This window comes from Panthera leo, chromosome B1, assembly GCF_018350215.1.
Source record: "Panthera leo isolate Ple1 chromosome B1, P.leo_Ple1_pat1.1, whole genome shotgun sequence".
Classification (NCBI taxonomy): Eukaryota; Metazoa; Chordata; class Mammalia; order Carnivora; family Felidae; genus Panthera; species Panthera leo.
The window spans coordinates 35,384,108-35,398,158 of record NC_056682.1 but is presented as its reverse complement, the minus strand read 5'-3'; the positions used below and the strand labels follow the sequence as shown (position 1 = coordinate 35,398,158).

Here is a 14,051-nt window from a genome sequence, read left to right as displayed (position 1 = left end):
CCCAATGTGGGGCTGTAACTCCCAACCGCTGGACCAAGAGTTGCATGCTCCACTGACTCAGGCAGCTAGGTGCCCCAACATCTTGTATTTTCTTGCAGTCCTTTTTCTTCTTTTACATTTGTATTTATCCTTTTTTAAAGAAAATTGAAATCATTTTGGACATTTCCTTTTGTAGTCTTTTTTTCCCCACTCAGCATTGTATTGAAAACACTTTTCTCTGTGGTTAATGGTAAAAATATCAGAATTTACTTCACTATTCTTTATTTTTGGATGTTTGGTTTGTTGATACTGCTTGCTGCCTATCTTTTCTCTCCTTCCTTACTATCAAAATTCTATTTTTTTCAGATAAGTGAGATTGGGGTTTCAGAGAAAACCTTTGATTTCACTTTGGGGAAGCCCTTAACCCAGCCCCAGGGAATGAATTGGTTGGTCTGAGCTAGTCATATAAACCCATTCCTTGTCACCAGTGATTGGTCTAGGGATAAACATGGGATTCTGTTTTGCCCAGTAATATATAAAGGGAACTCTGCTGGGTGCTTTTTAGGTGTGTGAGTGTGTGCGCGCGTGCGCATGCGTGCTGACACACACTTTGAAACACTTCGTTTCCAGATGAAAAGACGAGCAAGGTGAAAGTTTCTGAACCCCTGTTTAACTACATCATATCGAATGTGGGTGGGTACACTATAGCAGCCATTTTGTGATCATGAGGAGGTGCTAAGGATGAAAAGCAGACCTGTGAATTACAGATCATAGAGGGAAAGAGGACATGGTTTCTTGGTGACAGCATTAAGCTGGTACACTAAATCTGGACATCTTACCTCCAGATTTCTTGTTTCATGAGATACTTAATGTCTTTATGGCTTAAACAATTGTTAATTGGATATTTATCACTTGTAATGTAAGTGGATGTTTTCTAGTTACTTCTGCATATTGCTACAGTTAATACCTTTCTGAATTAATAACATTTCTGATATTTACTTAGGTTAGATTCTTATAAGTAAAAGAAGTGGATGAAAGACTATGAACATTCTATTTTTTTTAAGTTTATTTATTTTGTGAGAGAGAGGAAGAGAGCACGCGAGTGCACAAGCAAGTGGGGGAGGGATAGAAAAGGAGAGAGAGAATCCCAGGCAGGCTCCTCGCTGTCAGGGCAGAGCCCGACATGAGGCTCTATCCCATGACAGTGAGATCATGACCTGGGCCAGAGCTGAGAGTCAGACACTTAATGGACTGAACCACCGAGGTGCCCCAGACTATGAACATTTTAAAGATTTTTGAAACATATTGCCTCATTGTTTTCACAGAACTTTATTCACTGTATTTATATTTTCTTTCTATACTTAATAATTGTTTTCCTTGAGCCTGTGTGAAATAATCAAGGCAAGATGATTTTTTTCATGCCCAGAGCAAGCATATGTCTTTCCTGAAGCAATGCAGGCTTTGATTAGTACAAATACTAAGGAGTTTTGGCATTTAGGGACTGATCCAAATCTCATTGACAAAACAAAATAGTAAAGTTTCACTTACTTCTGAGCTTTTTGACATCCCTTCTTCATTTGTACCTATTATAAACTACTTACTCTGAGGTAGGGCAAGCTAAATTTTAGTTTCTTTTAATTGATTCTTCAATAAGAGAAAGGGCTAAAGGAGATTTTTTTTTTTTTTTTGAGAGAGAGAGAGAGAGAGAGAGAGAGAGAGAGAGAGAGAGAGAGAGAGAGAGGCAGAGGGAGAATCTTAAGCAGGCTCCATGCTAAGTGCAGAGCCCAACGTGGGGGTTGATTTCATGAACCATGAGATCTTGACCTGAGCCGAAATCAAGAATTGGATGCTCAACTATCTTGATTCACTGAGATGTCCGGGTCCTACTGGCATTTAATGGGCTGGGTCCAGGGAAACAAACATCCTGCAATATGCAGAAACTCCTAAACAACAAAGGATCATGCTTTTCACATAGTCAGTATTACCTCTGTTGGGAAACACTGTTAAATTTTGGGGATGGGTGTGAACAAACAAAGCCAAGTCTTTTACTGTGTTTTCTAGTGAAAGGGGCAGCATTGTGTATTTGTTTAGTGTTATGAAAATCAAATCAGGGTAAGGGACTAAAAGAGCCCACAAGGATAGCTAATTTAGATGGAGATTAGGGAAGGCTTATCTGAGGAGGTAACATCTGAAGAGAAACTTGAATGACCTGAGGGAGTGAGCCCTGCTTACCTGATGGGAGGTGGGGGAGGGGTGAGTACATTCCTGCAGAGGACACATCAAGTATTAAAGCTCTGAGGCTGGAGCACGCCTAATGCAGTCCAGGAATAGTAACAAGGCCAGTTTGGCTAGATGGAAAAATGAGTAGGGGGGGAGATGTAGGCAATGTGTCAGAGGGATAGGCAAGGGTTAGATGATATCAGGCTTTGGAAACCATAGTAAGGAGTTTGGGTTTTATCCTGAATGCGAAAGGAAGCCATTGGAGATTGTTTTGAGGTGGGAGTGACATATTCACATGTATGTTTTGAAACAGTCACTCTGGCTGGTTTGTGGTAAACTGTGGAAGCCTAAGAGTGGGTACAGGGAGGCCAGTTAGGAATCTAATCCTGTAAGCATGGGCAAGAGACATTGGTGATTTAAATTAAGCATTTTGGGAAGCATCTGGATTTAGAATTTTGAAACCTTTTTTTGGGGAGGTGGGAAAATCTCAGTTAAATTCATCAAGCTGTTCAGATCATGACACATTTATTACTAGTCATTGCAAAGTCCGTCTCTGTTTTATTTTTTTCTTATCTATGATCTCTATTAATATTTTCCCCCTCTTTCCATTATATATGTTTCTGTTATATTTGGTATATGCCTCAGAAGACATATAATACATTACGCTAATTTTATAATATGTAAGGTTTTGGTGGATAAAAGTATTTTAATTTTACATAAATATGGTAGTGTTCAGTGTCCTCAAACTCAAGCATACATCATAATTTCCTCGAGCACCTGTTCAAAAACAGATTGCTGGGCCCCACCCCAGAATTCCTGGAGTCTGAAAATCTCTGTCTCTAACAAGTTCCCATGTGATGCTAATGCACTACACTTGAGATGAATGTGACCACGCTATGGCCCTGTTTCTGTTGATTTGAGTTTTTATCTATCATGATGTTTTTAAGATCTATCCAAGTTGCTGTCTCTCAGTCGTTGCTTTCTGCTTGCCGTAGAGTATTCCATAGTATACATCTATGACATTTTAGTTCTTTATTCTCAATGGTGGACACCTAGGTTGCCTCCAGTTTCTTTTTTCTATGAACATTACTGTTATGAATATTCATAAAAATATAAATCTACTGATGGTACCATGTTTTAGTTTCTCTGTGGCTTATGTACAAGAGTGGGATTGACAGAGAAAAGGGTATATACCTTCCATACTTGAACTGACCATCATAGATTCCTCTTCAGAATAGCTGTACTAATCTATACGCCTGCCTGTAGCAGCTAAGAGTTCATACTTCCTTATAGCCCTCTTTCCAGAATTTGGTTTTATCTCATTTTCTATATTTACAAAAATGATGGGTATAAAATAGTATTTTATGTTTCAAGTAATATTTTTCCAATTACTGATGAAATTAAGCATCTCCTTACATGTTAGCCATTCCACTCTTATAATCACTGTTAAGAGTTTCTTATATGACCTTTAAGATATAGGTTAAGCATTTACCAGCATATTTCCATATCTATTTTTAAAAAATAAATGTACTTATCAGTGTACATTTGCCCTTTAAGTGCTGCTCTATCTGGGTCCTTCAGATTTTGACCCGTATTGTTTCTATTATCATTCAGTAGTTTATATTTTAAGATTCTCTTTAACCTTAACACAATGAAGTAGTATGTTTTTTGTTTCTAGTCATGCAAGATTTTTTTCATAAAGTTAATATTTTGTTATTGATGTTATTAGTGTAATTATTTAGAGAACATAACCTGGACATATTCATTCTTTGGAATTTATGGGGACTCTATTTGTGATGAGATACCTAGTAGATTTTTGTGACTATCTTTTTTTTTTTTTTTTTTAAGTATCTCTGCACCCAAATGGGGCTTGAACTCATGACCCCAAGATCAAGAGTTACATGCTTTACCAACTATGCCAGCCAACCACCCCTTTATGACTGTCTTGTGTATACTTGAAACTTAATGCATTCTCTGTTGAATTGTTCCCTGTGACGTTCATTACTTTTGTCTGCTTGAACTAGGAGTTACTTTTTGGGTGTTTCAGAAGAGCCAACTACAGTTATTACTGATTCTTACCATAGTCCTGTCAGTTGTTGCGTGTGTTTTGAGACTGAGATATGTAATGAGGGAGTGTGTGGTAAGCTGAGGGCAAAATGCAGGCTAAAGCACCCCCTCTCCCACCTCAGGTGGAGTATGCGTGATATTCTGTGGACACTCCTGGCTACCCAAGAACAAAGGAAAGGGGTTAAAGGGCTTGCCATGGTAATGTGGGAAGCAAAGGCAAATGAAAAATTAAATTCCATGCTGCCTGCAGCCCATTGACAAGTCCTTGAAACCAGCAGAGTGACCTCCCTCTAGGATCCCAGCTGCCTCAAGGATGACATTTTTGCTAGGGGCAAAAGAGAATCTTAGTTTAACCTTATCTCAACCTCCAGGATCCTGTAAATCTACTTCGTTTATCTCAAGTGCCCCAAGATATATGCTGGCAATCATACTCCAAGCTTAATGCCCACCCCCCATACATCTGAAAGGTCTCATGACTACGGTTTTACTAAACGGTAATAAATGGCATTTCCCTAGCAACAGCTGGCCTCTCAAGGTCCTGGAAACCTTGCTTCCACAATACCTTAGGTACTTACTCTATACCTGACCCCCTCCCAACTTGAGGGTATATAATCATATAATCAGTAACCCATCACAACCACAGTGCAGCTCTTCTGCCCCATGGGTCCTGTCCCCATGCTTTAATAAAATCACCTTTTTGCACCAAAGACGTCCTCAAGAATTTCTTGGCTGTTGGCTCCAGACCACCCCACCATCACCCCAAAACTTCATCAATATGTATACTTCATTATTAGTATATATGATTGCTCTTCATTATTTGCAGATTCCGTTTTTGCATACATGCCTCCCTGCTAAAATTTATTTGTAGTCCCAAAATCAATACATATAGTGATTTTGAGGTTCTAGTCCCTTTCATCAGGAGCTAGGAAATACATATAAGCATACTAAGCTGCACATATACCCACATTTTTATCTGTTTCTTTATCTATCTGTATATACCCTTAGAAAAGTGAGTTTTGATTTCAGTCCAAATTCACAAGATTCAGCCTAACCTTACCTCTTTCCTATTCTCATGATTTATAATATATTCACTTGTCTGGTCAATTCTAGTATACTCACAAAGTAGGTATATAGCAGCCAAATCATGCTTTGAAAACAGATTCACTAACTAGAGATACAGTATTTGTGTATATTTCTTTGTGTCTTTACCTTGCAGTATGCAGTCAAAATGCTGTTTTCCAAAGTTACTTGGGTTCTTTTTTCCCCATACCCTCCTTTGTTGCTTTGTTTTTCGTTTATAATACAGTTAGGTTTATTACTTGTTTGCATTCTATTTTGGGTTTCTTTCACATGCTGGTTGATTACCTGTTTTGTGGAGGCACATGTAGAACATTACTGTTGTTGTAGAAAATCAAAGCTATCCAAAAAGGTATGCTTTGAGAAGTGTTGTACCCTGCTCATCCCCCTTAAAGTGTTCTCAGTGCTCCCTTCTTTCCACCCCTTTCCTCTGTGCCCTTTGTAGGTAACTGATGTCTCTAGTTTCTGATTTATACTTCCTGTATTTCTTCTGCACAAATGAGTAAATACATGTGGATCTCTTATATCCTTTCTTTATTACAGAAACAGTAGCATACTTTTTTGTACTTTGCTTTTTTTCACTTCACAGTATATTTTGGAAATTGCTCCAAATCTGTTTATAGAGATCTCTCTCTCTTTCTTTTCTTTCTTTTTTCTCCCTTTCTTTATCTCTTTCTTTCTTTCTTTCTTTCTTTCTTTCTTTCTTTCTTTCTTTCAGCTTCATGGTACTTTATTGTGTTTGCTCAGCCTTACATCCTATGTATAGTTATTTAGTTTGTTTCTAAAATTTTGCTATTATAAGCAACACTGCAACTTTGTGCATATGTATTTTCTTATTGTTGGAAGTGTATCTTTAGGGTATGCTTCTAGAAGTGGTCAAAAGTTAAATGAATATGTTGTTTTATCAGTTTTCGCCATATTTTTTTTTACTGTGCAAATTATTTTTATTTGTAGATAGTCAAATTTATCCGTTTTTTGCCTCTGGTTTTTCGTCATTAGTACACTTTATCTTAGCCAAAAGGCCGAGAAGCATTTGGTTTTTTGTCATTAGTGATAAAGTTTTCCCCTACACTAAAGGATAAAGAACTCAGCACTTTTTCTTCCAGAGCTTGTATGACTTCATTTTGATATATTTGTTTTTTGATACATTTATCTCCCTTATCCATTTGTCATTCATTATGTATTATGTGAGAAATATAGATCTATTTTTTTTTTGAAATGCCACCAGTTGTCCCAGAGGCATTTTTTGAGAAGTCCATCATTACCCCCTGTGACTTAGGATGCTACTTTTATTATATACCAATATTGTATGTACTTGGATTAATTTCTGGACTGTTTTATTCCACTGGTATATTTATTTCTATATGTGCCAGTACTACTGTTTTGTTTTGTTTTGTTTTTTTAAGATTTAAAAAAAATATTTATTTTTAGGGGCATGGGGGTGGCTCACTTGGTTGAGTGTCTGACTCTTGATTTCGGCTCAGGTCAAGATACTAGGGTCGTGGGATCGAGCTCTGCTATGGGCTCTGTGCTGAGCATGGAGCCTGCTTGGGATTTTCTCTCTCTCCCTCAGCCCCTCTCCCCAACTCGTGTTCTCTCTCTCTCTCTCTCTCTCTCAAATAAATAAAATGAAAAAAAATTTTTTTAAATCTTTAGTTTTGAGAGAGAGAGAAACAAGCAGGAGAGGGGGAGGGGCAGAGAGAAAGAGGGAGGGAAGATCTGAAGTCCGGTCCATAATGACAATAGAGAGCCAGATGCTGGGGCCCAAACTCAGGAACTGAACCTCGAGATCATGACCTGAGCCAAAATCAGATGCTCAACCAACTGAGCCACGCAGGTGCTCCCAATTATAGAAGCTTTACAGTATCTTTTAATATCCAGTAGGGCTAGGCCCCTCTCCCCATTATATTTCTCTTTTTCAGTGTTTTTTGTTTTTGTTTTTTGTTTTTTCCTGGCTGTTCGTGCATGTTTGTTTTTCCACAGAAATTTTATTATCAACTTATCTAACTCCATAAAATAACTTGTTGGTATTGGAATTGCAGTGGTTTTATAAATTAGGAAGAACTGATGCTGAATCATCCTATCCAACAAGGAATGTTTTTTCATTTGTTCTTGCCTACTTTTGTGTCTTCCAGGAGATTTTTAAATTTTTCTTGGTATTAGTTTTGCACATTTCTTACTAAATTTATTCCTGTGTGTTTAGTCTTTTTTGCTGGTATTGCAAATGGAGTTTTCTCCACCATGTGTCCTATTTATTGTTTGTGGATATTAATTTTATATCCTGCCTTATTACTGAATTCTTTTATTTTTTGAATTAGTTTAATCATTGATTTTTCTGGAGTTTTTCAGGTATACTATCATATCATCTTCAAATAGAGTTTTATTTTTTTCTTTACCCATTCTTAAGCTTTTAATTGATTTCTCTTGTCTAATTCAATTAGCCAATACCTCTAATATAGTGTTGAATAGTAGCAGAGATAGTGGATATCCTTGTCTAGTTCCTTATTTAGTGGAAATTTCTCTGGTATTTCCTCATTAAATAAAATACAGATTTTAAAATATATGTATATATATATTTATATATGGGGATATATATATATATATACATATATATTTATATGGGGGTGGATTTGTCACAGAGCTCTAGATACTTGGAAAAACCGTGGAAATAGAAATTAAGGAAAGGTATCTATGAAGTCTACTCTATGCTCTGTTGGAGTCTAGGGCAACAGCTTGTTCCTTTCAAAAAGCTGGAAGGTTTCATGTTTCAGTTTGGGAATGACAATTAGATATGCCATTACAACAAGTCATTTAAGTCATTTGAATTCACGTAAATTGTCTTTGTGCGTTGTCATGGTCACAAATAAAAATTTATCCTTATGTTTGTCTTTTTATAGTGTGTGCTGTTTTTGTGGAGTTTAAAGATTAATCATCCCAAAACAGTGTTTCTGCTTCGAGGAAATCATGAGTGCAGGCATCTTACAGAATATTTCACCTTCAAACAGGAATGTAAGTATGATCACTTTTCCAGAACCTTTTTGTTTGTTTGTTTTAAGTAAACTCTACCCCTCACAGGCTTGAACTCACAACTCTGAAATCGAAAATCCCATGTTCTACCGACTGAGCTAGCCAGGCGCCCCATAACATTTTTAGTTACCCTTTTGTCAGTCCCAAAATGAATCGCACAGAAACCAAATAAAGAAACTAATGGAACCCAAATGGTTTCTGTTGTTTATTTTCTGATAAGAACCAAGATTCTACATTTTAAGACATTTATTTTGAAAATATCTTTTGTGGTTTCTCCCTATTATGTAATGTAATACATTTAGGATATTTGGAAAACATAGAAAAGTCCAAAGAAGATAAAAGTTGTCCACAGTCACGCCACTTAAAAATAATAACTATTATCTCACTATTTGAGATATAGTCTTCTTTTCTGCATATATAAAAACCTATCATGAAATAGTTGAAATACATATGTATCTATACATATTTTCAAAAAAATTAGACTATTAAATGTACTGTTTAATAAATTGCTCTTTACATTTTATATAATAACTTTTTCTAAATTTTTTTTTTTTTTAAGTTTATTTATTTTTGAGACACAGAGAGACAGAGCATGAACGGGGGAGGGGCAGAGAGAGAGGGAGACACAGAATTGGAAGCAGGCTCCAGGCTCTGAGCCATCAGCCCAGAGCCCGACGCGGGGCTCGAACCCACAGACCGCGACCTCAGATTGTGACCTGAGCCGAAGTCGGACGCTTAACCGACCAAGCCACCCAGGCGCCCCTATAATAACTTTTTCTAATTAAATCATTAAGTACCATTAAATATCTTTGAACATGATTTTAAAATGTTATTATAATATTTTAAAAGTATTTCATCTTATTAATGCACTATCATATATGTAGCCAATTTAGTAACAGCTGTATGACATTTCTGTTGTTTCCAACTATAAATCATACTGTACTAGTAAAAAAAGCTTATTATTAAGGTAGAATTTTTTTGAAAGGCAAACCATTGCTAAACCATTTGAAAAAAAAAAAACCAAAAAAACTGGCACATTTCTTTGACCAGCACTCACAGTTGACTCTTAACATTCAGTGTGATGGTAACTAAATTGGGCTTGAGAGAACTTGCCCCAGGGCATTTGTGCTTATTGTTTCTTGTCTTCCCAGATAGCTATCTGTTTATATATAAGACCTACATCCTTACTTCATTCTTGTCATCTCCTCAGAGACTTTCTTCCCTGGTTCCTTTTTCTAAATTAAAGATCTCATCATTTTACTCTCATACCTTGTCTTTTTTTTAATGGTATCCATCAACGCCTGAAATTTATGTATATATATTTTTATATAAAATTTATATTCAAGGGGCATCTCGGTGGCTTAGTTGGTTAAGTGTCTGACTTCAGCTCAGGTCATGATCTTGTGGTTCACGAGTTCGAGCCCTACGTTGAGCTAGGTGCTGACAGCTCAGAGCCTGGAGCCTGCTTTGGATTCTGTGTCTTCCTCTCTCTCTATCCCTCCCTCTCTTGCACTCTGTCTCTCTGTCTCTCTGTCTCTCTCTCTCTCTCAAAAATAAATAATCATTTAAAACTTTTTTATTTAGTATTCTTTAAAAAAATTAAATTTATATTTAAAAAATATATTTATTTGTTTGTTGTTTTTCTATCCTGCCGTAAGTTAAATTCCATGATGACATGTTTTATCCACTGTTATTTTTCCAGAATAGTATCTAATAACTCATTGGAGATGTTTAAAAATAGTGGTTGTGGGGCGCCTGGGTGGCTCAGTCGGTTCGGCGTCCGACTTCGGCTCAGGTTACGATCTCGCGGTCCGTGAGTTCAAGCCCTGCATCGGGCTCTGGGCTGATGGCTCAGAGCCTGGAGCCTGCTTCCAATTCTGTGTCTCCCTCTCTCTCTGCCCCTCCCCCGTTCATGCTCTGTCTCTCTCTGTCTCAAAAATAAATAAAAAAACGTTAAAAAAATAAATAAATAAAAATAAAAATAAAAATAGTGGTTGAATTAATTTGTTAAATGAATGATCATCTAGGATTTGTATCTTAGCACAAATTCTCAGAAGAGAATTACTAAGTCAGAGAGCATGAACATTTTAAAAGACTTTTTGATACATACTCTAGCCCTCCAAAAAGATTATATATCAGTTTATATTTTAATGAAGTTTTATATTTTTATATAAGGTGAAAAGAAAATACTGAAATAAAAACCACAAAATTTTACCTTTTCTCATTCCTAAAATTTAGTATATTCTGTATAAAATAAGGAAGCTGAACTAAATTCTTGGATATTGTCTGGCTCTAAAATCTGCTTCTTTCCTCAAATAATAATAAATATATACAAATGTTTTAATGTCATATAACTGATGGTTTGATCAGATTTCACTTTGTGTCCTATTCCAATGATTATCTTGGAGGAATCTATTATAAAATATTTAAAGTTTTATTCCCCCCAAGATATTCAAAGTTGAAAAAAACTGATCCTGGGTGACTCACTTGGTTAAATGAGCGACTCTTGATTTCAGCTCAGGTCATGATCTCATAGTTCATGCGTTTGAGCCCCACATCAGACTCCACTCAGTCGCTGTGCAGAGTCTGCTTGGCATTCTCTTTCTCTCTCCCTCTCTGCCCCTCCTGTGTCTCTCTCTCAAAATAAATAAATAAACTTAAAAAAAAAAAAACTTTTAAATTTGTTTTCTGAGACTCAAGAATTTATCCAATCCTTGGCCCCAAAATCCCTTTAATTAATACAACTTGGTAGTGTTTCATATGCTCATATTAACTCTCGTTACCATAGCTTCCTACACTGAAGTTGACAGTTGTAATGATGGCCTTTCTCCTAGTAGACCCTGAAAGGAAAGGTCATTCTTATTACAAAAAAGTTTAGAGAATGAACACTTAAAAAAAAAATTCCTCTGACAGAACAGTCAGCTACAAGTGGGCTTTTGCTCTACAGATCATTCCAGCCCTTGGGACTTATTAGAATAAACAGTTCAAATCAGTAGGTAATAACCAGGAAATTTTTTTTTAAAGTTAGATCTCTTGGTGAATGTTTAAATTGCTATAAAGTATTTGAACAGCAGTTTTGGAGTTTCTGTAAAAATTTTTGACCCAGCAATTTGGCTTCTAGGAATTTATCATGCAGATTATATAGGTGTTTTGTTTTTGGTTTTGGTTTTTTTTGGATTGTATAGGTTTTTTAATGCTGTATAACAAATTACCACAAATTTAGCTGTTTATTTATTTTTAAAGTTTATTTTGAGAGAGAGAGCATGGGGGAGGAGCAGAGAGAGGGAGAGAGAGAGAGAGAGAGAGAGAGAGAGAATATCCCAAGCAGGCTCCACACTGTCAGTGCAGGGCCTGATGTGGGGCTTGAACCTTAAACTGTGAGATCATGACCTGAGCCACAGCCAAGAGTCAGATGCTTAACCGACTGAGCCACCCAGGCGCCCCAGGCTTATTTATTTTTAAATATTTATTTTGAGAGAGAGAGAGAGAGCGCACATGCATACACACATATGCATGTGAGTGGGGGAGGGACAGAGAGAGAGGGAGACAGAGAATCCCAAGCAGGCTTGGTACTGTCAGCACAGAGCCAGATGCGGGCTTGATCTCACTGACTGTGAGATCATGACCTGAGCGGAAACCAAGAGTTGGACGCTTAGCCAACTGAGCCACCCAGGCGCCCTTGAGAGAGAGAGAATTTGAATATCAGTAAGGGACTGCTTAAATAAGTGATAATATGTTTTAAAAAATGGAATACTAGGCAGCTATTGAAAGATCACCGTGGGCCTAGATGTGCTCCTTTGTAAATTAAAGATACATAATGTGTAGGGGCATACACACACAGACACACATACACACACACACACACACACACACACACACACACACACGAGGAATATATATATAGAGAGAGAGCAGAAGAAATTGATAGCAGTGATTATCTGTGGGGAGTTGAGTCAGCAGGACTTGTATTTTTGATTTTGTATCTTCCTGTGGTGCTGCTGGAGTTGTGCTTCATCACCACCGTGTACTACTACTGTAATAAACTTTTAAACTGGTAACTTAAAATCCACCTGGATGGGTGCCAAGCATTTAAGAGGCTTTTTAAAGACCCCAGATAATTGTCCTGCATGCAGCAGTTTAGCACACCTGCTCCAGAGGTTTGGAAAATATCTACTATTTTTCATTTGAGAACCACTTCACCAAATAGTTGAAAAATTGCAACTATTTTGTATTATTTTTCTAAGCCAAATATGGGGATATTACTCATTACACTTCTCTTTCTTTACCTGGGAAAATTAAATAATGCGTATCAAGCAGTTGACAAAGGCCCTAGAATGATTAGTATTTAGCAATAGATAAGTAATAAGAAAGCTGCCTCAGGATGCCTCTGTTCTGAATTAAGGTTTAGGTTTTTTTAGGCAACATTTTATCCAGTTCTTCCTCTGTTTTATCAGAATTCTTTTTTTGACTAGTATAAATTGGCTCAGACTATTTTTAGAAGATGGAACAATAGGTTTGGGAAACATTTTAAGTGTTCTCATTTTTTACAGAATTTCTTATCTTCGGTTTTTATTTGCTTTTCACATGCTTTAAACCAGGTTTCTTTTCTTCTCTTATCTACAGACATACTCCTGTTTCATTCTAATGCTACATCTGAAATGTGAATAAATCTTGGAACAAATACACGAATATAATTTCAAATTTTGTTCTTATAAGCAAGGAGCATGTGTGCTGCTTTGCATGGATATTTTCAGTGATAAGCTGATCTCTCGTAAAGGGCCACCATGGCTTTTAGAATCAGCACCTTATAATTACTGCTAAGTGATGCTTAGTTCCAGATTGTGCAGCTGTAGTCGTGAGAGTATTTCTAAGGGAGTTAGAATATTTTGTAAGGGAGGAGTTGTTTTTTCCTTACATCAATTCTTTAAAAAAAATTTTTTTTTGTTTATTTATTTTTGAGAGAGAGAGACAGAGTGCAAGTGGGAGAGGGGCAGAGAGAAAGGGAGACACAGAATCCGAAGCAGGCTCCAGGCTCCAAGCTTTCAGCACAGAGCCCAACATGGGGCTTGAACTCACAAACCACGAGATCATGACCTGAGCTGTAGTCGAACGCTTAACCGACTGAGCCTCCCAGGTGCCACTCTTACATCAATTTTTGAATTGCTTTATATTGCAGGGGTCTTTAAATACTCCTCTCAGGGTACCTGGGTGGCTCAGTCAGTTGGGTGACTGACTCTTGATTTTACCTCAGTTCCTGGGATCGAGCCCCACATGGGGCTATGTGCTGGCAGCGTGGAGCTTGCTTGGGATTCTTTTCTCTCTCCCTGCCCTTCTCCCACTTGTGCTCTCTCTCAAAATAAATAAATATTTACAAAAAATAGGGGTGCCTTGGTGGCTTAGTCAGTTAAGTGTCTGACTCTTGATTTTGGCTCAAGTCATGACCTTGGGGTTAGTGAGTTCAAGCACAGCATTAGGCTCTGCGCTGACAGTGTGAGCCTGCTTGGGACTCTCTCTACCTCTCTCTCTTCCCCTCTCCCACTTGTGCTGTCCCTCAAAAATTAAATAAACATTAAAAAGAAAACCGTATTGTTATGACAGTTTATATTTTGGACAAGTTTTTTCTTTTTTAATAAACAAATATTGTTTGTCGTTAATTACAGTATTATTTATAGTAGTAAGAG

At 37.1% G+C, this 14,051-nt stretch overlaps 1 protein-coding gene across 3 annotated transcripts in view; it reads left to right on the top strand.

Annotated features, from left to right (window-relative positions):
• The window catches only part of PPP3CC (protein phosphatase 3 catalytic subunit gamma), a 100,471-nt gene that overhangs the window by 43,614 nt on the left and 42,806 nt on the right, over window positions 1–14,051 (top strand). For all 3 annotated transcript variants that reach the window (XM_042934609.1, XM_042934611.1, XM_042934610.1), the window contains exon 4: window positions 8,241–8,352. In XM_042934609.1, coding sequence (XP_042790543.1) covers window positions 8,241–8,352 — 112 coding nt within the window. The remainder of the gene's footprint in view (window positions 1–8,240; window positions 8,353–14,051) is intronic.